Here is a 26,428-nt window from a genome sequence, read left to right as displayed (position 1 = left end):
GGGCCAATCAGAACCTCGTCATGGCGGCGCACCGCCCTCCCGCCGCAGCTCGGCGCTGATACGCATGCGCATAACGAAGGGGGCCCCCGCAGTTGCCATGGCAGCAGCGGGAGAAGAAGAAGCTGCGCCTGCGCGTGGCTGGAGTGACGCGGTGCACGACGGGAGTTGTAGTCCCAAGGGGGCCCCGCATGCGGGGAAGGGGTTCTGAGGGGTTCCTCTGAGGGAGAAGCGTTTTGGGGGCTCTGCGCCCCCGCACTCCCGTCTTAGGGTCTCCTATAGCGGGGATCCCCGCTTGGAATGTCCTCCTAAAGGCGGTGAGGGGCTTTAGGACGTTTCTTAGAGGGCGGGGGGAGAGGCCTGCACCCTCCTAAAGGCTCCTAAAGGCCCTTCCCGAGTGTGGGGGGGCGCAGAACCGCTCCCTGAGGGGGGGGAAGCGGCCGCAGAGCGCCCCGAGGGGCTGGTGGAGACCCCCGGGGGGATGGCGGCCATAGAGAGCCCCGGCGGCCCCGGGAGCGCCGCCACAGCCGGCAAAGGGCGCCCCCTACCGGACAGGAGGACGGCTCGTGGCACATCCGGTAAGGGCGGGGCCTGCGCGAATCACGTGAGATCATCCGGGCCCGCCCCTCCCCTTTGGCTCCGCCCCCGCCCCGTCAGCGCCCGCAGAGCCGCCAATGGCAGCGGGAGGCTCGGCTGTGACGTCACGAAACCCCGCCTCTTCATGCGATGAAGGAGGGGGCGGGGCCTGAGGGATGCGTGACATTTGATTGGGCCAATGGCGAGGCGAGGGCGGAAGCGGCTGAGCCAATGAGACGCCATGTTTGAGTGAAAGGGCGTGGTCTCCTCAGCGGTGGGCGGGCCCCCTGGCCAGCGGCCAATGAGGGCAGAGGGGGCGTGGCCAGCGGGACCTCCGGGACGCGGGGGGAAGCGGCGGTCGCGGAGCGGTGAGTGAGCAACCACGTGACCTCCGGTATCGCCCGACTGTCGCGACATGACCCCGCCGTGGGGGGGGCAGCGCTGGGGGGAGGAGGGGCCGCCCCCCAACCCGGGGACCCCCGCGACCCCCGCGACCTCCCCCCCCAACACCCGGAGCGGAATTGGGGACCCCCGTGGGACCCCCTGTGCGAACCCCTATAAAATCCCATATGGGACCCCTATGGGATCCCCTATAGGGCCTGCGACCCTCTGGGGGTCCTATGGGGCCCGGGACCCCCTATGGGACCCGTTATAGGACCCCGTTTAGGATCCCCCTAGAGAATCCCCTATAAAATCCCCCACAGGATCCCCTATAGGGCTTGCGACCTTCTATGGGTCCTCAGAGTCCATATGGGGCCCGGGACCCCCATAGGACCCCCTTTGGGACCCCCTAGAGAATCCCTTATAGGACCCCCTACAGGATCCCCTATAGGATCCTCTGTAGGATCTCCTATGGGGACCCCAGTGGGGTTTGGGACCCCCTATGAGACCCCCTACAAGTCCCAAGACCCCCCCACGACCCCCCTATAGGAGCCCCCCTTACAGAGCCCCATATGGACCCGGAGCCCCAATTCCCCCAGTTTCCCCCCATTTTACCCAATTTTCCCCCAGTTTGCTCCATTTTGCCCCATTTCCCCCCCATTTCCCCAATTTTCCCTCCATTTTCTCACTTATCCCCCATTTTCCCCAATTTTCCCCAGTTTCCCCCCATTTTTCCTCAGTTTCCCCTAGTTTGCCCCATTTTTGCCCATTTCCCCCCACATTTTCCCCCAATTTCCCCCATTTCCCCCCAATTTCCCCAAATTTCCCCCATTTCCCAAGTTTTTCCCCATTTTTCCCCACATTTTCCCCCGTTTCCCCCGTTTTTCCCCATTTCCTCCCAGTTTCCTCCATTTTCCCAATTTCCCACATTTCCCCCCCACATTTTCCCCCAATTTCCCCAAATTTCCCCCATTTTGCCTCAGCTTTTTCCCAGTTTTTCCCAGTTTGTCCCAGTTTCTCCTGGTTTTGCCCCAGTTTCCCCCCAGTTTGTCCCAGTTTGCCCCTCGGTGCCCCCCCCCGGTGCCCCCACCCCCCGGTCGGACTTTGCCCCCCCCCGGTCAATGATTCACCGGGGAGGGGGGGGGGACCGGCCGGACAGACGGACAGAGAGGGGACAGCGGGACAGACGGACACCGGGACAGAACAGTGACGGTACCGGGGATAGGGGGAGTCGGGACGGGCCGGACAGACGGACAGAGAGGGGACAGACGGACAGACGGACACCGGGACAGAACAGTGACGGTACCGGGGATAGGGGGAGTCGGGACGGGCCGGACAGACGGACAGACGGACACCGGGACAGACGGGGGACGGGACGGTGACGGTGCCGGGAATGGGGAGGGGGCTCAGGAGGGGCTGGGGTCGTGCAGGGGTTGGGAAATTGTGCAAAAAGGGGGGGGTGGACACACTTGTGCAAGGGGGGGGTTGTGCAAAAAAGGGGGGGGGGATTCGTGTAAATGGGGGGGGGGTCGTTCGTGCAAAAGCGGGGGGATTTCTGTGGGGGGAAATGGTGCAAAAAGGGGAGGGGGATTTGTGCAAGGGGGGGTTGTGCAAAAAGGGGGGGAATTGTGCAAAATGGGGAGGGGGATTTGTGCAAAATGGGGAGGGGGATTTGTGTAAAATGGGGGGGGGGATTTGTGCAAAATGGGAGGGGGATTTGTGCAAAATGGGGGGGATTTTGGGGGGGGATTTGTGCAAATGAGGGGGGACAATTGTGCGAAAAGGGGGGACGCTTGTGCAAAAAGGGGAGGGGATTTGTGCAAAAAGGGGGGGACGCTTGTGCAAAAATGGGGGGATTTTTGTGGGGGAAATTGTGCAATAAAGGGGAGGGGGATTTGTGCAAATGGGGGGGATTTGTGCAAGGGGGGGAATTGTGCAAAAACGTGGGGGGATTTTTGGGGGCTAATTGTGCAAAATGGGAAGGGGGACTTGTGCAAAAGGGGGGACAGTTGTGCAAAAAGGGGGGGATTTTGGGGGGGATTTGTGCAAATTTGGGGGGATTCTCGTGCAAGAGGTGATTGTGCAAGGGGGGGTTGTGCAAGGGGAGGAGGAGGGGGGGTTGTGCAAGGGGGGACAGGCCCGGGCCTGAGTGTGCAAGGGGGGGGTTGTGTAAAAATCCTGGTGCGGGGGGGGTTTGGGGGATTTTTGGGGATTTTTAGGGATTTTTTGGAGAGGATTTTGAGAGGAATTTGAGGGAATTTTGGGAGGGATTTTTGGGGAAATTTTGGGGATATTTGGGGGATTTTAGGGGATTTTTAGGGATTTTTTGGGGGCAGATTTTGGGTGGGATTTGGGGAGATTTTTGGAGGGATTTTTGGAGGACTTTCGGAGGAATTTTTGGGGGGAATTTGGGGCATTTTTAGGGAGGATTTTGGGAGGAATTTGAGGGAATTTCAGGAGGGATTTTTGGGGGAATTTTGGGGAATTTTTGGGGGAATTTGGGGAAAATTTGGGGGGAATTTTTTGGGGAATTTTGAGCAAAAATTGGGGGATTTTAGGGGTGGAATTTGGGGGGATTTAGGGCTGAGACCCCCATGCAAAGGAAGATCAAAGGGGGGTAGGTCAAAGGTCACTGGGGCAGAGGTGAGCGGGGGAGGGGGAGCCCCGGGGGCTTTTTGACTCAGGGCGGGGTCAAAGGTCAGTGGGGCAGAGGGGATTTGGGGGGGAGGGGAGGGGGATTCTCCCTTTGAGGAGGGAACGGGGGTCTCAATTTTACAATTATTTTCCAATTTTCCGATTTTCCTTCCTTCCCCCCCCCCCCAGATGTTCCAGCTGTGCCGCCCCCGCGGGGGCCGCGCCCTCCTGGGGCTGCGGCTGCTCCGGGGCCCCCCCGGGCCCGCCCGGCCCCTCAGCTACCGGCCCCTGAGGAAGGTGCTGGTGGCCAACAGGGGTGAGTGATGGGAGACCCCTCCTCAAATCACCCTGACCCCCTGCGACCCCTCCTCAAACCCACCCTGACCCCCTGAGACCCCCCTGGGACCCCCCAGGCCCCTCAGCTACCGGCCCCTGAGGAAGGTGCTGGTGGCCAATAGGGGTGAGTGATGGGAGACCCCTCCTCAAACCCACCCTGACCTCCTGAGACCCCTCCTCAAACCCACCCTGACCTCCTGAAACCCCCCCAGGACCCTCCAATGTCCCCTGAGCCCCCAATGTCCCTTGAATCCCCTCCCTGACCCCGTGTGGCCCCAGGTGGGGTCGCCAAGTTGTTGTTCCCAAGGTGTCCTCAAGTGTCCCCAAGGTGTCCCCAAGGTGTCCTCAGGTGTCCCCAAGGTGTTTCCATGTCCCCAAGTGTCCCCATGTCCTCAGAGTGTCCCCAGGATGGAGTCACCACCCACGTGTTCTGGGCGTGCACAGAGCTGGGGATCCACACGGTGGCCCTGTCCCCAGAGTGTCCCCAGAGTGTCCCCAGGGTGTCCCCAGAGTGTCCCCAGAGTGTCCCCAGAGTGTCCCCATGTCCCCGTGTCCCTGTGTCTGTCCATGTCCCACTGTCCCCAATGCCCCCAGGATGAGCTCACCCTCCACGTGTCCTGGATGTGCACAGAGCAGGGGATCTGGATGGTGGCCCTGTCCCCAGAGTGTCCCCAGAGTGTCCCCAAGATGAAGTCACCACCCACATGTCCTGGGCATGCACAGAACTGGGGATCTGGATGGTGGCCGTGTCCCTGTCCCCAGAGTGTCCCCAATGTCCCCAATGTCCCCAGGATGAAGTCATCATCCGCGTGTTCCGGGCCTGCACGGAGCTGGGCATCCACACGGTGCCCGTGTCCCTGTCCCTGTGCCATATCCTCACAGTGTCCCCAATGTCCCCAGGGTGTCCCCAATGTCCCCAGGGTGTCCCCAATGTCCCCAGGGTGTCCTTAATGTCCCAATGTCCCCCTGTCCCCAGGTGAGATTGCCATCAGGGTGTTCCGGGCCTGCACGGAGCTGGGCATCCGCACGGTGCCCGTGTCCCTGTCCCTGTGTCCCTGTCCCCGTGTCTATCCCCACAGTGTCCCCATGTCCCCAGGGTGTCCCCAATGTCCCCAGGGTGTCCCCAATGTCCCCAATGTCCCCCTGTCCCCAGGTGAGATTGCCATCCGCGTGTTCCGGGCCTGCACAGAGCTGGGCATCCGCACAGTGGCTGTGTCCCTGTCCCTGTGTCCCTGTATCCCCCATGTCCCCAGGGTGTCCCCACGGTGTCCCCAATGTCCCCAGGGTGTCCCCAATGTCCCCGATGTCCCCCATGTCCCCAGGTGAGATTGCCATCAGGGTGTTCCGGGCCTGCACGGAGCTGGGCATCCGCACGGTGCCCGTGTCCCTGTCCCTGCCCGTGTCCCTGTGTCCATGTCCCTGTGTCTCTGTACCCCCAATGTCCCCAGGGTGTCCCCAATGTCCCCAATGTCCCCCTGTCCCCAGGTGAGATTGCCATCCGCGTGTTCCGGGCCTGCACGGAGCTGGGCATCCGCACGGTGGCCGTGTACTCGGAGCAGGACACGGGGCAGATGCACCGGCAGAAGGCGGACGAGGCGTACCTGGTGGGGAGGGGGCTGCCCCCGGTGCAGGCCTACCTGCACATCCCCGACATCATCCGCGTGGCACAGGTACGGGGACAGCTGGGACACACCTGGGGACAGCTGGGACACACCTGGGGACAGCTGGGGGCATGGGGGACACAGCTGGGACACACCTGGGGTACACCCGGGGTACCTGGTGGGGAGGGGGCTGCCCCCAGTGCAGGCCTACCTGCACATCCCCGACATCATCCGCGTGGCACAGGTACGGGGACAGCTGGGACACACCTGGGGACACACCTGGGGACAGCTGGGGGCATGGGGGACACAGCTCAGACACACCTGGGGACACAGGGGACACAGGGGCATGGGGGGACACAGCTGTGACACACCTGGGGACAGCTGGGACACACCTGGGGACACAGGGGACACAGAGAGACACAGCTCAGACACACCTGGGGTACCTGGTGGGGAGGGGGCTGCCCCCGGTGCAGGCCTACCTGCACATCCCCGACATCATCCGGGTGGCACAGGTACGGGGACACACCTGGGGACACAGGGGGCATGGGGGGACACAGCTGTGACACACCTGGGGACAGCTGGGACACACCTGGGGACACCTGGGACACACCTGGGGACACTGGGGGTGCCCACAGGGGTGCCCTGGTGGCCCTGTGACTCCCCAGATCCCCTGGGGGTGCCCTGGTGTCCCCAAAGCCCCCGGGGGTCCCAAAGCCCCCCTAATCCCCCCATTTTCCAGGAGAACGGGGTCGATGCCATCCACCCTGTGTATGGGTTCCTGTTGGAGCCCTGGGGGTCCCAAACCTCCCCTAATCCCCCCATTTTTCAGGAGAACGGGGTCGATGCCATCCACCCCGGGTACTGTCGGAGCCCTGAGGGTCCCAAAGCCCCCCTAAACCCCCCCTAATCCCCCCATTTTTCAGGAGAACGGGGTCGATGCCATCCACCCCGGGTACGGGTTCCTGTCGGAGCCCTGGGGGTCCCAAAGCCCCCCTAATCCCCCCTGATCCCCCCATTTTTCAGGAGAATGGAGTCGATGCCATCCACCCCGGGTACGGGTTCCTGTCGGAGCGCGCCGATTTCGCCCAGGCCTGCCTGGACGCCGGCGTTCGCTTCGTGGGGCCGCGGCCCGAGGTGGTGAGGAAGATGGGGGACAAGGTGGAGGCGCGGGCCATCGCCATCGCTGCAGGTGGGGGGCGCAGAGGGGCTTTGGGGGGGCTAAAATGGGTCTGGGGGGTTAAAATGGGGTTTGGGGGGGTTAAAATGGGTTTGGGGGGGTTAAAAGGGGGTTAAAATGGGTCTGGGGGGGTTAAAAGAGGGTGTCGGTGGGTTAAATGGGGATTTTGGGGAGATCAAAACGAGATTTGGGGAGGTTAAAATGGGGTTTGGGGGGGATAAAGGGGGCTGGGGGGGTTAAAGGGGGATTTGGGGAGATTAAAAGGGGGTTTGGGGTGTTAAAAGGGGGATTTTGGGGAGATTAAAAGGGGGTTTGGGGTGTTAAAAGGGGGATTTTGGGGGTCTGGGAGTGTTCTGGGGGGTTTCAGGGGGGATTTTGGGGGGTTTCAGGGGGGATTTTTGGGGGTTTCAGGGGGGATTTTGGGGGTTTCAGGGGGGATTTCAGGGGGGATTTTTGGGGGATTTTGGGGGTTTCAGGGGGGATTTTTGGGGGTTTCAGGGGGGATTTTTGGGGGTTTCAGGGGGGATTTTGGGGGTTTCAGGGAGTATTTTGAGGGGTTTTCGGGGGTTTGGGGTCCCTGAGCCGCCGTGCCGCCGCAGGGGTGCCGGTGGTGCCGGGGACGCCGTCGCCGGTGTCGGCGCTGGCCGAGGCTCGCGATTTCGCCACCCGGGTCGGGTTCCCCGTGATCCTCAAAGCCGCCCATGGAGGGGGCGGCCGCGGCATGAGGGTGGTCCGGGCCCCCCAGGTACGACCCCAGACCCAATTCCCCCAGGAACCCAAACCCCCAGAACCCCAAGTCCCCCTGAACCCAAATTCCCCTGAACCCAAATTCCCCAGGAACCCAAATCCACTGGAATTCTGGTGCCCAAGAACCCAAAAATCCCCCAGACCCAAATCCCCCAGACCCAAATCCTCAGGAACCCAAATTCCTCAGGAACCCAAATCCCCCTGAACCCAAATTCCCCAGACCCAAATTCCTGAGAACCCAAATCCCCCAGAACCCAAATCTCCCAGAACCCAAATCCCCCAGAACCCAAATTCCCCAGACCCAAATACCCCAGAACCCAAATCCCCCAGACCCAAATCCCCAGACCCAAATTCTCCAGACCCAAATTCCCCAGAACCCAAATCCCCCAGACCCCAAATCCCCCAGAACCCAAATCCCCCAGACCCAAATCCCCCAGACCCAAATACCCCAGAACCCAAATCCCCCAGACCCAAATTCCCCAGAACCCAAATCCCCCAGACCCCAAATCCCCCAGAACCCAAATCCCCCAGACCCAAATCCCCCAGACCCCAAATCCCCCAGACCCAAATCTCCCACAACCCCCATCCACGGGAGCACAAATCACTCAAAATCCCAAATCTCCCAGGAATGCCAAATCCCCAGAGTCCCAAATCCCTGAGAAATGAAATTCCCCAGAAATGTCAAATCCCCAGACCCCAAATGCCCGGGACCCCAAATCCCAGCAACCCCAAATTTGGAGTCCCTGGAATTCGGGGTCCCTTGGTTTTGGGGTCCCTGGAATTTGGGATCCCTGACTTTTGGGGACTCTGAAATTTGGGGTCCCTGAGTTTTGGAGATCCCTGCATTCTGGGGTCCCTGGAATTTGGGGTCCCTTGGTTTTGGGGTCACTGAAATTTGGGGTCCCTGAGTTTTGGAGGTTCCTGGGTTTTGGGGGATCCCTGGGTTTTGGGGGTCACTGGATTTTGGCATCCCTGGAATTTGGGGTCCCTGGGTTTTGGGATCCCTGGTTTTTGGGATCTCTGGATTTTGGGGGTCCCTAGAATTTGGGGTCCTTGCCTTTTGTGGTCACTGACATTTGGGGTACCTGGAATTTGGGGGTCTCTGGAAGTTGGGGTCCCTGACTTTTGGCATCCCTGGTTTTGGGGATCACTGAAATTTGGGGTCCCTGGTTTTGGGGGTCCCTGGGTTTTGGGGTGTCCCTGGAATTTGGGGAGCCACTTTGGGGGTCCCGCAGGAGCTGGAGGAGAATTTCTCGCGCGCCACCTCGGAGGCTTTGGCCGCCTTTGGCAACGGGGACCTGTTCGTGGAGAAATTCATCGAGCGCCCGCGGCACATCGAGGTCCAGATCCTGGGTACGGCTGCTGGGGCGCTCTTGGGGTTCTCTGATCCCTTTTGGGGTCTGATGGGCCATTTTTGGGGCTCCAGTTGCATTTTTGGGGTTCCCAGTTCCATTTTTGGTGTTCCCAGTCCCATTTTTGGAGTTCCCAGTTCCATTTTTGGGGTTCCCAGTTCCATTGTTGGGGTTCCCAGTCCCATTTTTGGGGCTCCAGTTGCATTTTTGGTGTTCCCAGTCCCATTTTTGGAGTTCCCAGTTCCATTTTTGGGGCTCCAGTTGCATTTTTGGGGTTCCCAGTTCCATTTTTGGTGTTCCCAGTCCCATTTTTGGAGTTCCCAGTTCCATTTTTGGGGTTCCAGTTGCATTTTTGGAGTTCCAGTTCCATTGTTGGCATTCCCAGTTCCATTTTTGGGGTTCCCAGTTCCATTTTTGGCGTTCCCAGTCCCATTTTTGGGGTCAGTCTCTCCATTTCTGGGGTCATTCACTCCATGTTTGGCGTCCCCAGGTGACTCCCACGGGAACGTGGTCCATCCGTACAAGCGCAACTGCTCTGTGCAGGTCCCATTTTTGGGGTCGGTTACTCCATTTTTGGGGTTCCCAGTCCCATTTTTGCGGTTCCCAGTCCCATTTTTGGGGTTCCCATTCCCATTTTTGGGGTTCCCAGTTCCATTCTTGGGTTCCCAGTTCCGTTTTTGGTGTTCCCAGTCCCATTTTTGGGGTCGGTTACTCCATTTTTGGGGTTCCCAGTCCCATTTTAGGGGTTCCCAGTCCCATTTTGGGGTTCCCAGTCCCATTTTTGGGGTCAGTCTCTCCATTTTTGGGGTCAATATTCCCATTTTTGCGGTTCCCAGTTCCATTTTTGGGGTCAGTCTCTCCATTTTTGGGGTCATTCACTCCATGTTTGGCGTCCCCAGGTGACTCCCACGGGAACGTGGTCCATCTCTACGAGCGCGACTGCTCCGTGCAGGTCCCTTTTGGGGTCTGTTACTCCATTTTTGGGGTCAGTTGTCCCATTTTTGGGTTCCTGATCCCCCAGGTGACTCCCACGGGAACGTGGTCCATCTCTACGAGCGCGACTGCTCCGTGCAGCGCCGGCACCAGAAGGTGGTGGAGATCGCCCCGGCAGCGCGGCTGCCCCCGGAGCTGCGGGCGCGCCTGGCCGACGACGCCGTGCGCCTGGCCCGCCAGGTGACACCTGGGGACACTGGGGACAGCGGGGACATTGTGGGGACAGCCCTGGGGACAGCAGGGACAGCCATGGGGACAGCCCTGGGGACAGCAGGGACAGCCCTGGGGACACTGGGGACAGCCATGGGGACAGCGGGGACATCCAGGGACAGCAGGGACACCTGGGGACAGGATGGGGACAGCGGGGACATTGTGGGGACAGCCATGGGGACAGCAGGGACAGCCCTGGGGACAGGATGGGGACATTGTGGGGACAGCCATGGGGACAGGATGGGGACACTGGGGACAGCCCTGGGGACAGCAGGGACACCTGGGGACAGCAGGGACAGCCATGGGGACACTGGGGACATTGTGGGGACAGCCCTGGGGACAGCCCTGGGGACAGCCCTGGGGACACTGGGGACATTGTGGGGACAGCCCTGGGGACAGCCCTAGGGACAGCAGGGACACCCGGGGACAGCCCCAGGGCAATGGGGGTGGGATCTTGGGAGGACATCAGGGGACCCAGGTGGACATTGAGTGACCAAGATGGACATTGGGGCACCCAGGTGGACATTGAGGGACTGAGGTGGACATTGGGCAGGACTCAAGTGAACATTGAAGATCTCAGAAGAAAACTGGGGTTCCTGGGAGAACATTGAGGGACCCAAGTGGACATTGAGTGACCAAGATGGACATTGAGTGACCAAGATGGGCATTGATGGACTGAGGTGGACATTGGGGACCCAGATGGACATTGAGTGACCAAGATGAGCATTGAGGGACCAAGGTGGATATTGGAGGGCCCAGGTGGACATTGGGGACCCAGATGGACATTGAGTGACCAAGATTGGCATTGATGGACTGAGGTGGACATTGTGGGATTGGGAGAACATCGAGGAACCAGAACCACCCTAGAAGGCCCCCAGGAGGACATTGGGGGTCCTTGGGGACCTTTGAGGGGTGCCAGGAGCCAGGGCTGGGGGGACCCCGGGGTCTGCAGCCCCCGGCCCTCGCTGAGCCAGCGCGGGGGTCCCAGGTGGGCTACGAGAACGCCGGCACCGTGGAGTTCCTGGTGGACCAGAGCGGGGACTATTACTTCATCGAGGTCAACTCGCGGCTGCAGGTGGAGCACACGGTCACCGAGGAGATCACCGAGTGAGCGGGGGACCCCGAAACCTGGGGGGACCCCAAAACCTGGGGGGACCCCAAAACCTGGGGGGACCCCGAAACCTGGGGGGACCCAAATATCCCAGGGGGGACCCCAAAACCTGGGGGGACCCCAAAACCTGGGGGGACCCCGAAACCTGGGGGGACCCAAATATCCCAGGGGGGACCCCAAAAATGGCATTGGGGACCCAAAATGGCAGGGGGAACACCAAAAAAAATGGTCCCCCATTGTTCCCTGTACCCCCTGACCCCAATGTCCCCATTGTCCCCCCACTGTCTCTGTGTCCCCCAATGTCCCCGTGTCCCCAGCGTGTCCCTGTGTCCGCTGTACCCCCCTGACCCCACTGTCCCCATTGTCCCCTGTGTCCCCTGACCCAAATGTCCCCATGTCCCTCTGCTATCCCTGTGTCCCCCACTGTCTCCGTGTCCCCCCATGTGCCCTGACCCCCCCTCACCCCAATGTCCCCCCTTCCCCCGTGTCCCTCATTGTCCCTGTGTCCCCTGTACCCCCTAACCTCGTTGTCCCCCGGTGTCCCCAGCGTGTCCCCATGTCCCCTAACCCATTGTCCCCATTGTCCCCGTGTCCCCGCTGTCCCTGTGTCCCCGCTGTCCCCGTGTCCCCCATTGTCCCCATGTCCCCTAACCCGCTGTCCCCGTGTCCCCCATTGTCCCTGTGTCCCCTAACCCCAATGTCCCCATTGTCCCCCATTGTCCCCCATTGTCCCCGTGTCCCCAGCATGTCCCCATGTCCCCTAACCCCATGTCTCCCCCGGTGTCCCCAGTGTGTCCCCATGTCCCCTAACCCATTGTCCCCTCGCTGTCCCCAGCGTGGACCTGGTGCACGCGCAGCTCCAGGTGGCCGCGGGGCGCTCGCTGCCCGAGCTGGGGCTGCAGCAGGAGCGGATCCGCGTCAACGGCTGCGCCATCCAGTGCCGGGTGACCACCGAGGACCCCGCGCGCGGCTTCCAGCCCGACACCGGCCGCATCGAGGTGAGGGGGGACCCCCGGGACCCCTGGGATGGGGACAAATGGGACACTGGGATGGGGACACTGCTGGGATGGGGACAGCACCGAGATGGGGACAGTGCCAGGACCCCCACCCGTGGCTTCCAGCCAGACACCGGCCGCATCAAGGTGAGGGGGGACCCCCGGGACAGCCCCCGGGACCCCTGGGATGGGGACAGTGCCAGGGCACCCCTGGGATGGGGACAAACGGGACACTGGGACGGGGACAAACGGGACACTGGGATGGGGACAGTGCCAGGACCCCGCACGCGGCTTCCAGCCCGACACCGGCCGCATCGAGGTGAGGGGGGACCCCCGGGACCCCCGGGATGGGGACAGTGCCAGGGCACCCCTGGGATGGGGACAAATGGGACACTGGGATGGGGACAGCTCTGGGATGGACACAGCACCATTGGGTTCCATGGTGTCTGTACAATTTTGGGGCGTTTCCATTGGGTTCCATGGCGTCTGTAGGTTCTGGGGTGTTTCCATTGGATTTTGTGGCGTCTGTAGGTTCTGGGGTGTTTCCATTGGATTTTGTGGCGTCTGTACAATTCTGGGGCGTTTCCATTGGATTTTGTGGCGTCTGTAGGATTCCCAGTTGTTTATAGGATTTAGGTCGTTTCCGTCGGGTTTGCGGTGTTTCCGTTGCATTTTGGGGCATTTCCGTTGCATTTTGAGGCGTTTCCATGGGGTTTTGGGTCTCTCCCTTCAGGTTTTCCGCTCTGGTGAGGGGATGGGGATCCGCCTGGACGGGGCCTCGGGATGTTCACAGATTTTGGGCTGTTTCCATTGAATTTTGGGCTATTTCCATGGGATTTTGGGGTCTTTTCCTTCAGGTTCCGCTCCAGGGAGGGGATGGGGATCCGCCTGGATGGGGCCTGGGGATGTTCACAGATATTTTGAGGCGTTTCCATGGGATTTTGGGTCTCTCCCTTTAGGTTTTCCGCTCTGTTGAAGGGATGGGGATCCGCCTGGACGGCGCCTTGGGATGTTCACAGATTTGGGGTGTCTCCATTACATTTTGGGCTGTTTCCATGGGATTTTGGGTCTCTCCCGCAGGTTTTCCGCTCCGGGGAGGGGATGGGGATCCGCCTGGACGGCGCCTCGGCGTTCCAGGGCGCTCTCATCTCGCCCCATTACGATTCCCTGCTGGTCAAGGTGGTGGCGCACGGCCCCGACCAGCCGGCGGCCGCCGCCAAGATGAGCCGGGCGCTGGCCGAGTTCCGCATCCGGGGGGTCAAGGTGGGGCTGGGGGCTTCAAAAGGGGGCTGGGAGGGGTCAAAATGGGGCTGGGGGGGTCAAAATGGGGCTGGGAGGGGTCGAAAGGGGGCTGGGAGGGGTCAAAATGGGGCTTGGGAGGGTCAAAATGGGGCTGGGGGGTTCAAAATGGGGCTGGGAGGGGTCAAAATGGGGCTTGGGAGGGGTCAAAATGGGGCTGGGAGGGGTCAAAATGGGGCTGGGGGGGTCAAAATGGGGCTGGGAGGGGTCAAAATGGGGCTGGGGGGGTCGAGGTGGGGCGGGGGGGGGTTTGGGGGGGATTCAGGGGGGTTCTTGGGGGTCACAAGGGGGCTCTCTGTGAGCCCCCAGCCCATCCTGGGGGTCCCCAGGACCCCCCTGACCCCCCGTTTTCCCCGCAGACCAACATCCCGTTCCTGCAGAACGTTCTGGCACACCTGCAGTTTGGGGGCGCAGTTTGGGGGTCTCTGGGGGTCCCCAGGACCCCCCTGACCCCCCCATTTCCCCACAGACCAACATCCCGTTCCTGCAGAACGTTCTGGCACACCCGCAGTTCAGGGGCGCAGTTTGGGGGTCTCTGTGAGCCCCCAGCCCATCCTGGGGGTCTCTGTGAGCCCCCTGACCCCTCATTTCCCCACAGACCAACATCCCGTTCCTGCAGAACGTTCTGGCACACCCGCAGTTTGGGGGCACAGTTTGGGGGTCTCTGTGAGCCCCCAGCCCATCCTGGGGGTCCCCAGGACCCCCCTGACCCCCCATTTTCCCGCAGACCAACATCCCGTTCCTGCAGAACGTTCTGGCACACCCGCAGTTTGGGGGCCCCAGTTTGGGGGGTCTCTGTGAGCCCCCAGCCCATCCTGGGGGTCCCCAGGACCCCCCTGACCCCCCCGTTTTCCCCACAGACCAACATCCCGTTCCTGCAGAACGTTCTGGCTCACCCGCAGTTCCTGGCGGGCGCTGCCGACACTCAGTTCATCGACGAGAACCCCGAGCTGTTCCACCTGCGGCCGGGCCAGAACCGCGCCCAGAAACTGCTGCACTACCTGGGTGGGCAAAAATCCCCAAAATCCTTTTCCTGGGGGGTTCTGGGGGGGCCCGGGAAGGGTTTGGGGGTCCCCTAAGGCGTTTTGGGGGGGGGGGTCCCCGGGGTTGTCACCCCCCCCGTGTCACACCTGTCCCCCCACCCAAGGTCACGTGATGGTGAACGGGCCCAGCACCCCCCTCCCGGTGAAGGCCAAGGCGGCGCTGGTGGAGCCCACCCCCCCTCCGGTGCCCATGGGTGAGTGGGGGGCACCCCAGAGTGTCCCCAGAGTGTCCCCAATGTGTCACCAGCATGTCCCCAATGTGTCCCCAAAGTGTCCCCAATGTGTCACCAGCATGTCCCCATAGTGTCCCAAATGTGTCCGAAATGTGTCACCAGCATGTCCCCATAGTGTCCTCAAAGTGTCCCCAATGTGCCCCCTTTACTCCCCCTGTCCCCATAACCTCTGCCCCCTGGTGCCCCCAGGTGCCCCCTGCCCCTCCTTACCCCCTCACTGACCCCCTGACCCCCTCTCTGCCCCCCTTTACTACCCCCTGCCCCCTCTAACCTCTCCCCCTGCCCCTTTTACTGCCCCCTGCCCCCTCTCTGCCCCCTGCCCCCCTTTACTGTCCCAGTTTCCCCCTCCTCTGACTTCTGCCCCCTGCCCCCCTTTACTGCCCCCTTTACTGCCCCCTCTAACCTCTCCCCCCCTGCCCCGCACAGGTGCCCCCTGCCCCTCTCTGACCCCTCCCCATTTCCTGCCCCCCTTTACTGCCCCCTGCCCCATTCAGGTGCCCCCATTCCCTTTGCTGCCCCCCTAACCTCTGCCCCCCTGCCCCATTCAGGTGCCCCCTTTGCAGCCCCCCTAACCTCTGCCCCATTCAGGTGCCCCCATTCCCTTTGCAGCCCCCCTAACCGCTGTCCCCCTGCCCCATTCAGGTGCCCCCATTCCCCTTCCAGCCCCCCTAACCTCTGCCCCCCTGCCCCATCCAGGTGTCCCCATCCCCTTTGCAGCCCCCCTAACCTCTGCCCCTGTGCCCCATCCAGGTGCCCCCATTCCCTTTGCAGCCCCCCTAACCTCTGCCCCCCATGCCCCATCCAGGTGCCCCCATTCCCCTTCCAGCCCCCCTAACCGCTGTCCCCCGTTGCCCCCCACGCAGGCTCGCCCCCCGAGGGCCTGCGGGCGGTGCTGCAGCGCGAGGGCCCCGCGGGGTTCGCGCGGGCGCTGCGGGCGCACCGGGGGCTGCTGCTCACCGACACCACCTTCCGCGACGCGCACCAGTCCCTGCTGGCCACGCGCGTGCGCACCCGCGACCTGGCCCGCGTGGCGCCCTTCGTGTCGCACGCGCTGAGCCCGCTCTGCAGCATGGAGACCTGGGGAGGTGGGCGGGGCTAAGGGGGGTGGGCGGGGCTTGGGGGAATGGGCGGGGATTGAGGGAATGGGCGGGGCTTGAGGGAATGGGCGGGCATTGAGGGACACGCCCTTCGTGTCGCACGCGCTGAGCCCGCTCTGCAGCATGGAGACCTGGGGAGGTGGGCGGGGCTAATGGGGGTGGGCGGGGATTGAGGGGGAGGGGCTTGAGGGGGTGGGGCAGCAAGGGGAGCTTAATGGAGTGTGGTAGTGAGAGGAGGGGCTTAATGGGGTGGGGCATCAAGGGGAGTGGCTTAATAGGGTGGGGCAGTGAGGGGAGAGGTTTAATGGGGTGTGGCAGTGAAGGGGAGGAGCTAAAATGGGTGTGGCTTAAAGGGTGGGGCATTCATGGGAGGAGCTTCAGCAGGAGCACCTGGGGCTGGGGATTAACGACCCGAGGGGTTGGGCTTGAGTGGGTGGGGCTTGGGTGTGGCATTTGGGGCGGGGCTTTCCCTGTGGGTGGGGCTTGCACAGGAACAGGGGGTGAGGACAGGGCTCGAATGAAGGGGCGTGGGTTTCGTGTGGTGGGCGTGGCTCTCGCATGATGGGCGTGTCTCACCCGCGAGGGGCGTGTCTGAGGGCGGGGCGTGTCCCCAGGCGCCACCTTCGACGTGGCCATGCGGTTCCTGCACGAGTGTCCCTGGGAGCGGCTGCGGGAGCTGCGGCGCCTCGTGCCCAACATCCCCTTCCAGATGCTGCTGCGGGGCGCCAACGCCGTGGGCTACACCAACTACCCCGACAACGTGGTGCACAGGTCAGGGGGACATTGGGGACACCTTGGGGACACCTTGGGGACACCTTGGGGACATGGGGACACCATAGGGACACAGGGCGCCAACGCCGTGGGCTACACCAACTACCCCGACAACGTGGTGCACAGGTCAGGGGGACACTGGGGACACCTTGGGGACACCTTGGGGACACTGGGGACATTAGGGACATGGGGACATCATAGGGACACAGGGCGCCAACGCCGTGGGCTACACCAACTACCCTGACAACGTGGTGCACAGGTCAGGGGGACATTGGGGACATTGGGGACACCTCGGGGACACCTTAGGGACATGGGGACACAGGGGGGACATGGGGCGCCAACGCCGTGGGCTACACCAACTACCCCGACAACGTGGTGCACAGGTCAGGGGGACACTGGGGACACCTTGGGGACACCTTGGGGACATTGGGGACACCTTGGGGACATGGGGACACCATAGGGACACAGGGCGCCAACGCCGTGGGCTACACCAACTACCCCGACAACGTGGTGCACAGGTCAGGGGGACATTGGGGACATTGGGGACACCTTGGGGACATTGGGGACACGGAGGTGACACCTTGGGGACGTGGGGACACCTTGGGGACATGGAGGGGACACCACAGGGACGTGGGGACACAACGCCGTGGGCTACACCAACTACCCCGACAACGTGGTGCACAGGTCAGGGGGACATTGGGGACACTGGGGACACCTCAGGGATGTGGGGACACCTTGGGGACATGGGGACGCCATAGGGACACAGGGTGCCAACGCTGTGGGCTACACCAACTACCCCGACAACGTGGTGCACAGGTCAGGGGGACATTGGGGACATTGGGGACACCTCAGGGATGTGGGGACACCTTGGGGACACCTTGGGGACACCTTGGGGACATGGGGACACAGGGGGGACAGGGGGACACAACACCATGGGCTACACCAACTACCCCGACAACGTGGTGCACAGGTCAGGGGGACATTGGGGACACTGGGGACACCTCGGGGACACCTTGGGGACATTGGGGACATTGGGGACACCTCGGGGACATGGGGATACGGAGGGGACACGGGGCGCCAACGCCGTGGGCTGCACCAACTACCCTGACAACGTGGTGCACAGGTGAGGGGGGACACCCTGGGGACATTGGGGACATGGGGACACTGGGGAGACAGAGGAGATTGGGGGATATTGGGGGACACAGAGAGATAAGGGACAAGGGGGACATGGGGACACAACAGGACAGGGACCAGCAGGCCCCATGGGGACATCGTGGCCATAAAAAGGGGACACTGAGGACAAAACAACAACCCAGAACTGTCCCCCTGAGCAACCCCGAGTGACCAAAGTGACCCCAACCCCAAAACTTCCCATGAGACCACCCCGAGGTGACCCCACCCAGTGTCCCCTTGGTGTCCCCGTGGTGTCCCCAGGTTCTGCGAGGTGGCCGTGGCCAACGGCATGGACATTTTCCGCGTCTTCGACTCCCTCAACTACGTGCCCAACCTGCTGCTGGGCGTGGAGGCCGCGGGCAGCGCCGGCGCCGTGGTGGAGGCCGCGCTCTCCTACACCGGCGACGTGGCCGACCCCACGCGCACCAAGTACAGCCTGGGCTACTACCTGGGGCTGGCCAAGGAGCTGGTGGCGGCGGGGACACACATACTCTGCATCAAGGTGGGCGTCTGGGGGGTCCTGGGGGGGTTTTGGGGGATATTTCAGGGGGATTTGGGGGGTTCTGGAGGGGTTTGGGGAAATGGGATGACAGATGGTGGCAGCAGGGACACACGTGCTCTGCATCAAGGTGGGCGTCTGGGGGGTCCTGGGGGAGTTTGGGGGGTCCTGGGGGGGTTTGGGGTTGTTTGGGGGGGGTTTATGGTGTTTTGGGGGGGGCCTGGGCAAATTGGGAAAGGGATTTGGGGGTGCTGGGGTGAATTTGGGGCTCCTCTGTTATCCAGGGTTGGGCTGGACCAACCCAGGGTGGGACATTGAGGGTCCCAACATCCCCCGTGTCCCCCCCGAGTGACCCCGGTGTCCCCTCCCCAGGACATGGCGGGGCTGGATGATGAGGGGTGGGACATTGAGGGTGGGACATTGAGGGTCCCCATGCCCTGGGTGACCCCCAGACCCCCCCAATGACCCCCATGTCCCCTCCCCAGGACATGGCCGGGCTGCTGACCCACCCAGGGTGGGACATTGAGGGTCCCCATGTCCTGTGCCCCCCCAGTGACCCCAGTGTCCCCTCCCCAGGACATGGCCGGGCTCCTGACCCACCCAGGGTGGGACACTGAGGGTCCCCATGCCCCCCGTGCCCCCCATGTCCCCCCAGTGACCCCCAGTGACCCCAGTGTCCCCTCCCCAGGACATGGCCGGGCTGGCTGGGTGGGACATTAAGGGTGGGACACTGAGGGTCCCCATGTCCTGTGCCCCCCCCAGTGACCCCCATGCCCCCTCCCCAGGACATGGCCGGGCTGGATGAGGGGTGGGACACTGAGGGTCCCCATGCCCCCCGTGCCCCCCATGTCCCCCCAGTGACCCCCAGTGACCCCAGTGTCCCCTCCCCAGGACATGGCCGGGCTCCTGACGCCCGCGGCCGCCCGGTTGCTGGTGGGTGCCCTCCGGGAGCAGCACCCCGAGGTGCCCCTGCACGTGCACACCCACGACACGGCCGGGGCCGGCGTGGCCTCCATGCTGGCGGCCGCCCAGGCCGGAGCCGACGTGGTGGACGTGGCCGTGGACGCCATGTCCGGCATGACCTCCCAGCCCAGCATGGGCGCCGTGGTGGCCTGCGCGCGGGGGACGGCCCTGGACACAGGTGGGGACACGGGGACACGGGTGGGGACATGGGGAGGGACATGGGGAGGGACATGGGGGACAGCCCTGGACACGGGTGGGGACACAGGTGGGGACATGGGGGGGACGTCCCTGGACACAGGTGGGGACATGGGGGGACAGCCTTGGACACAGGTGGGGACATGGGAGGGACATGGGGGGACACCCCTGGACACAGGTGGGGACATGGGGGCACATCCTTGGACACAAGTGGGGACATGGGGACAGACAGGGGGACATTGGACACAGGTGGGGACATGGGAGGGACATCCCTGGACACAGGTGGGGACATGGGGGGATGTCCCTGGACACAGGTGGGACATGGGGACACAGGTGGGGACATGGGGAGGGACATGAGGGGACACCCCTGGACACAGGTGGGGACATGGGGGCACATCCTTGGACACAAGTGGGGACATGGGGACACAAGTGGGGACATGGGGACAGACAGGGGGACATTGGACACAGGTGGGGACATGGGAGGGACATCCCTGGACACAGGTGGGGACATGGGGACAGACGGGGGGACACCTCTGGACACAGGTGGGGACATGGGGATGGACAGGGGGGGACATGGAAGGTATGGGGGGACAGCAAGGCTTTGAGATGTCCCCAAGGGTTAAATGGGACAATGAGGGTTTGAGATGTCACCGAGGCATGGAGGTGCCACCACAGTCCTGGAGGTGCCACCACAGCCACGACTTCATCCCGAATCCACCACAGCCCCTTGGTGTCCCTGCAGTGTCCCTGCAGTGTCCCTGCAGTGTCCCCTGTCCCCAGGGCTGGACCTGCAGCGCGTGTTCGAGTACAGCGAGTGCCACAGTGTCCCCGCCATGTCCCTGCCATGTCCCCAGGCTGTCCCCATGATGTCCCCACACTGTCCCCACACTGTCCCCGTCCCCAGGGCTGGACCTGCAGCGCGTGTTCCAGTACAGCGAGTGCCACAGTGTCCCTGCCATGTCCCTGCCATGTCCCTGCCATGTTCCTGCCATGCCTCCAGGCTGTCCCCATGGTGTCACCACACTGTCCCCACACTGTCCCCTGTCCCCAGGGATCAATCTTCAGCGCGTGTTCGAGTACAGCGAGTGCCACAGTGTCCCCGCCATGTCCCTGCCATGTCCCTGCCATGCCTACAGGCTGTCCCCATGCTGTCCCCACACTGTCCCCACACTGTCCCCACGTGTCCCCGTCCCCAGGGCTGGACCTGCAGTGCGTGTTCAAGTACAGCGAGTGCCACACTCCTGCCCTTGGTGCCCTGGCCATGTCCCCATGCTGTCCCCACACTGTCCCCACATGTCCCCACGTGTCCCCTGTCCCCAGGGATCAATCTTCAGCGCGTGTTCGAGTACAGCGAGTGCCACAGTGTCCCCACCATGTCCCTGCCATGTCCCTGCCATGTCCCTGCCATGTCCCTGCCATGCCTCCAGGCTGTCCCCACGCTGTCCCCACAATGTCCCCACGTGTCCCCGTCCCCAGGGCTGGACCTGCAGCGCGTGTTCGAGTACAGCGAGTGCCACACTCCTGCCCTTGGTGTCCTGGCCATGTCCCCATGCTGTCCCCACACTGTCCCCACGCTGTCCCCACATGTCCCCACAAGTCCCCACATGTCCCCTGTCCCCAGGGATCAATCTTCAGCGCGTGTTCGAGTACAGCGAGTGCCACAGTGTCCCTGCCATGTCCCTGCCATGTCCCCGCCATGTCCCCAGGCTGTCCCCATGCTGTCCCCACACTGTCCCCACACTGTCCCCACATGTCCCCACGTGTCTCCTGTCCCCAGGGCTGGACCTGCAGCGCGTGTTCGAGTACAGCGAGTGCCACAGTGTCCCTGCCATGTCCCTGCCATGTCCCTGCCATGCCTCCAGGCTGTCCCCACACTGTCCCCACACTGTCCCCACGTGTCCCCAGGGCTGGACCTGCAGCGCGTGTTCGAGTACAGCGAGTACTGGGAGGCGGCGCGCGGCCTCTACGCCGCCTTCGACTGCACGGCCACCATGAAGTCGGGCAACGCGGACGTGTACGAGAACGAGATCCCGGGCGGGCAGTACACCAACCTGCACTTCCAGGCGCACGCCATGGGGCTGGGACACAAGTTCAAGGAGGTCAAGAAGGCCTACACCGAGGCCAACAAGCTGCTCGGGGACCTCATCAAGGTACGGGGAAAATGGGGGGTCCAGGGGGGTCTGCTTGGGGTGGGGGTCCCCATAGAATGGTGTCCGTGGGGTGGGTGATGTTCACTGGGTGGTGTCCATGGGGTAGATGGTGTCCATGGGGTTGGGGTCTCCTTAGAATGGTCTCCATGGAGTAGAGGGTCTGCATGGGGTTGGGGTCTCCTTAGAATGGTCTCCATAGGGTGGGTGGTGTCCATGGGGCAGATGGCCTCCATGGGGTGGGAGGTCTTTATGGTTTGGGGTGGTCTCCACAGAATGGTGTCCATAGGGCAGATGGTCTTCATGGCATGGAGGAGGTCTGTGGGGTGGGTGGTGTCCATAGAATGGTGTCCACGGGGTGGGGGGCTCCATGGGGTGGGTGATGTTCACCAGGTGGTCTCCATAGGGTAGATGGTGTCCATGGGGCGGGTGGTCTCCATGGGATGGGTGATCTCCATGGGGTTGGGGTCTCCATGGGGTGGGTGATGTGCACTGGGTGGTGTCCATGGGGCGGGTGGTCTCCATGGCATGGAGGATGTCTGTGGGGTGGGAGGATCTCCATGGGTGGTTGTTCCACCAAGAGAGGTCATGTGGTGACCCCTGAGCTGACCCCCAAGATGACCCCAAGAGTTGACCCAAGAGGTTCCTCCCACACTGACCCATGAGTTGACCCCGAGATGACCCAAGAGCCGATCCTTGAGTTGACCACAAGTAGCCCCATGAGTTAAGCCACGAGTTAACCCAAGAGCGAACAGTGAGATGACCCCGAGGTGACCTCGAGCTGACCCCTGGCGACCCCTGGCCCCTCCAGGTGACGCCCACGTCGAAGGTGGTGGGGGACCTGGCGCAGTTCATGGTGCAGAACGCGCTGTCCCGCGAGGAGGTGGAGGCGCGCGCCGACGAGCTCTCCTTCCCGCTCAGCGTGGTGGAGTTCCTGCAGGGCCACATCGGGGTGCCCCCGGGCGGCTTCCCCGAGCCCTTCCGCTCCAAGGTGGGCACTGCGAGGGACTGGAGAGGAGTGGGATGGACTGGGACGGACTGGGAGGGACTGGGAGGGACTGGGATGGTGCTGGGAGGAAATGGAAAGGAGTGGGATGGACTGGGATGGACTGGGAGGGACTGGGAGGACTGGGAGGGACTGGGATGGTGCTGGGAGGAAATGGAAAGGAGTGAGATGGCACTGGGAGGGACTGGGAGGGACTGGGAGGGAGTGGAATGAACTGGGATGCACTGGGATGGACTGGGATGGCACTGGGAGGCACTGGGAGGGAGTGTGAGGGACTGGGATGAACTGGGAGGGACTGGGATGGTGCTGGGAGGAAATGGAAAGGAGTGGGATGGCACTGGGATGAACTGGGATGCACTGGGATGGAGTGGGATGGCACTGGGAGGGACTGGGAGGGTGTACCAGAGGCTGTTGCCATGGCAACAGGATGCTGCAGTCCCTGCTGCCGTCTCCATCCCTGGTTGCCATGGCACCCACCCCATTGCCATGTCCCCTGTCCCATGTCCCTCATCCCATTCCCATAATGTCCCCTCTCCTGTCCCCTGTCCCCCGTCCCATTCCCACGCTGTCTCTCCCCTGTTTCCCATGTCCCCTGTCCTGTCCCATGTCCCCACCCCATTTTTACGGTGTCCCCATCCCATTGCCGTGATGTCCCTGTCCCATTCCCGTGTCCCCCACCCCACTGACCCCCCATTCGTTTGTCCCCCCAGGTTCTGAAGGACCTCCCATGGGTCGAGGGGCACCCAGGGGTGTCACTGCCCCCTGTCCCATGATGTCCCTTGTCCCCCCAGGTTCTGAAGGACCTCCCTCGCGTCGAGGGCCGCCCGGGGGCGTCGCTGCCCCCCCTGGATTTCGAGGCGCTGGGCCGGGAGCTGGGGGCGCGGCTCGGGGCCCCCCCCAGCCCCGAGGAGCTGCTCTCGGCCGCGCTCTACCCCAAGGTGTTCGAGGAGTTCCACTCCTTCCGCAGCACCTTCGGGCCCGTGGCCTGCCTGGGCACCCGCCTCTTCCTCGAGGGGCCCACCGTGGCCGAGGAGTTCGAGGTGGGCGCTGGAGGGGACTGGGAGGGGATTGGGAGAGACTGGGAGCGACTGGGAGGGACTGGGGGGGAACTGGGATGGGACTGGGATGGACTGGAGGGGACTGGGAGGGGATTGGGGGGCACTGGGAGGGATGGATGGACTGGAGGGGACTGGGATGGACTGGGATGGACTGGGAGGGGATTGGGAGGGACTGGGAGCGACTGGGAGGGACTGGGGGATACTGGGATGGGACTGGGAGGGAACTGGGATGGACTGGGAGGACTGGGAGGAGACTGGGAGGGGATTGGGAGGGATGGGAGGGGACTGGGAATGGGCACTGGGAGGGACTGGGATGGGACTGGGATGGACTGGATGGACTGGGAGGATGGGAGGGAGGGATGGATGGACTGGGGGGCACTGGGAGGGGATCTGGGGGCACTGGGATGGACTGGAGGGGACTGGGAGGGGATTGGGATGGACTGGAGGGGACTGGGAGGGGATTGGGGGGCACTGGGAGGGACTGGGATGGACTGGGAGGGAACTGGGACTTGTGCACTCCTGGAACTCTCTGCCCAGCCCTGGAGCCCCTTACACACCATTTACACATGTTTTACACGCAGTTTACTCCCAGGTCTCCTAGGTGGAGCTGGAGCGGGGGAAGAAGCTGCATGTCCCTTACACACCAGTTACACACTCTGGACACCCTTACACACCATTTACACAATCTACTCCCTTACACACAATTTACTCACCCTTTACTTGCAGGAGGAGCTGGAGCAGGATAAAACCCTGCACACCAAGGCCCTTACACACCAGTTACACACCCCTGGACACCCTTACACACCAGTTACACACCTCTGGACACCGTCACACACCCTTGCACATGATTTACTCCCACTTTACTCCCAGGTGGAGCTGGAGCGGGGTAAGACGCTGCACATCAAGGCGCTGGCGCTCGGGGACCTGAACGCGGCCGGGCAGCGCGAGGTTTTTCAGCTCACGGCATTGAGACTCCCGGTGCGGACACGCAGGCGCTCAAGTGGTTTGGGAATTGGGGAGGTCTGGGGTTTGGGGGGATTTTAGGGGGATTTGGGTGGTTTTGGGAGGGCAGCTGAGATCCATCCTGGTGCGGGACACGCAGGCGCTCAAGGTGGGATTTTGGGGGAAGTTTGGGGGATTTTGGGGCATTTGGGGAGATTTTGGGGGATTTGAGGGAGGTTGTGGAATTTGGAGGCAGCTGAGATCCATCCTGGTGGGGACACGCAGGCGCTCAAGGTGGGATTTTGGGGGAAGTTTGAGGGATTTTGGGGCATTTGGGGAGATTTTGGGGGATTTTTGAGGGGATTTTGGGGGATTTGAGGGAGGTTTGGGGGAATTTGGGAGGGCAGCTGAGATCCATCCTGGTGCGGGACACGCAGGCACTCAAGGTGGGTTTGGGGTGATTTTGGGGGGACTCCAGGAGGTTCTGGCCAGGTTGACGAGCTCAGTGGTGATTTTGGGTGACTTTGGGGTGATTTTGGGGTGACTTTGGGGTAACTCTGTGGTGACTTTGGGGTGATTTTGGGGTGACTTTGTGGTGATTTTGGGGTAACTCTGTGTGATTTGAGGTGACTTGGGTGACTCTGTGGTGATTTTGGGGTGATTTGGGTACCTCTGTGTGACTTTGTGGTGATTTGGGTGACTTTGGGGTGACTTTGGGGTGACTTTGGGGTGACACCGCAGTGACCCCAGACCCCCCCCCATATTTCCCACCCCCCCCCCCCCCCAGGAGATGCACGTGCACCCCAAGGCCGAGAAAGGCGCCAAGGGCCAGGTGGGCGCCCCGATGCCGGGGGAGGTGGTCGAGGTGCGGGTCAAGGAGGGCACGACGGTGGCCAAGGGGGACCCTCTGTGCGTGCTGAGCGCCATGAAGATGGAGACGGTGGTGACGGCGCCCGTGGGCGGCAAAGTCACCAAGGTCCACGTGCGCCCCGGGCTCAGCCTGGAGGGCGAGGACCTCATCGTGGTCATCGAGTAGAATTCGGGGGGTGTCCCCCCCCAAAAAAACCCCCTCAAATAACCCCAAAACCCCCCTGGAAACGACCTCGCCAAAACGGAGCGCGGCCCCTTTAAGAGCCCCCCTTCCCTGTGGGTGGCGCCCCCTGGCGGGCGCAGGGCGGTACAACAAGGCCTTAATTGGGGGGGGGGCGTGTGTTAATTAGGGAGGGCCGCGTCTTAATTAGGAGGTGCCCCGTGAAGGGGGGGTCCCGCTTTTGGGGGAACACCTCATTTATTTTGGGGGGGGTAACACTAATCTGGGGGGGGGTCCCCTTTTTTAGGGTGGTACGATCCATTTCGGCGGGGGGGTAGGGAGCCACACCCATAAATTGGGGGCGCCCCCCCCCCATTTTTTTGGGCATTTCACCCCAAATTTGGGGGCTGAAACTTCTTGGGGGAGGCGGGGCAGAATTTTGAGGAGGGGTCACCCCCTTTATGGGGAGGGGTTTAATTTTAATTTCCCCAAATTTTGTCGCCCCCGCCTCCCATTTTGAGCCGCCCCCCCCCCCTTTTGTTTGGGGGGGTCCCCCCCGCATTTTTTGGGGTCCCCTCCCCCCATCCCTGCCAAGCTGCCTTAGGGGGGATCTGGACGATTTTGGGGGAGGGGTCGGGTGGGTGTGGCCGCCCCTCCCCCATCCCCCCCCTTTCTGCTTTTGCCAAACGCCCCCGGGGGTGGGGGAGGGGAGGGGGCGGAGCCTATGACCAAAGGGCGGGAATTGAACTGGACTTTGTGGGGGGGGGAGGGGCGACCCCTCCCCCCCTTCTCCCCCCCCCCGCGGAACTGGAGAGGGAGGGGCCGCCCCTCCCCCACCGCCCTCTCCCCCACCCCCGATTTT

General features: G+C 62.7%; 1 protein-coding gene across 1 annotated transcript; it reads left to right on the top strand.

The window, feature by feature from the left end:
- Window positions 1–894: 894 nt before the first annotated feature.
- On the top strand, window positions 895–25,805 carry PC (pyruvate carboxylase). Its single transcript, XM_064737162.1, has 22 exons — window positions 895–941; window positions 3,778–3,904; window positions 5,410–5,594; window positions 6,549–6,714; window positions 7,302–7,447; window positions 8,685–8,802; window positions 9,823–9,974; window positions 10,993–11,111; window positions 11,951–12,113; window positions 13,191–13,373; window positions 14,270–14,414; window positions 14,557–14,646; window positions 15,549–15,770; window positions 16,397–16,553; window positions 17,988–18,228; window positions 19,117–19,366; window positions 21,289–21,533; window positions 22,342–22,521; window positions 23,328–23,576; window positions 24,465–24,542; window positions 24,920–24,982; window positions 25,324–25,805. The coding sequence occupies exons 2-22, from the start codon at window positions 3,778–3,780 to the stop codon at window positions 25,570–25,572; spliced, it is 3,528 nt and encodes a 1,175-aa protein (XP_064593232.1). The 5' UTR covers window positions 895–941; the 3' UTR covers window positions 25,573–25,805.
- The last annotated feature ends 623 nt before the right edge of the window (window positions 25,806–26,428 follow it).

This window comes from Zonotrichia leucophrys, unplaced genomic scaffold (genome assembly GCF_028769735.1).
Source record: "Zonotrichia leucophrys gambelii isolate GWCS_2022_RI unplaced genomic scaffold, RI_Zleu_2.0 Scaffold_34_1600103, whole genome shotgun sequence".
Lineage (NCBI taxonomy): Eukaryota > Metazoa > Chordata > Aves > Passeriformes > Passerellidae > Zonotrichia > Zonotrichia leucophrys.
The sequence above is the reverse complement of the archived record's forward strand: the minus strand, read 5'-3'. Positions and strand labels throughout refer to the sequence as shown.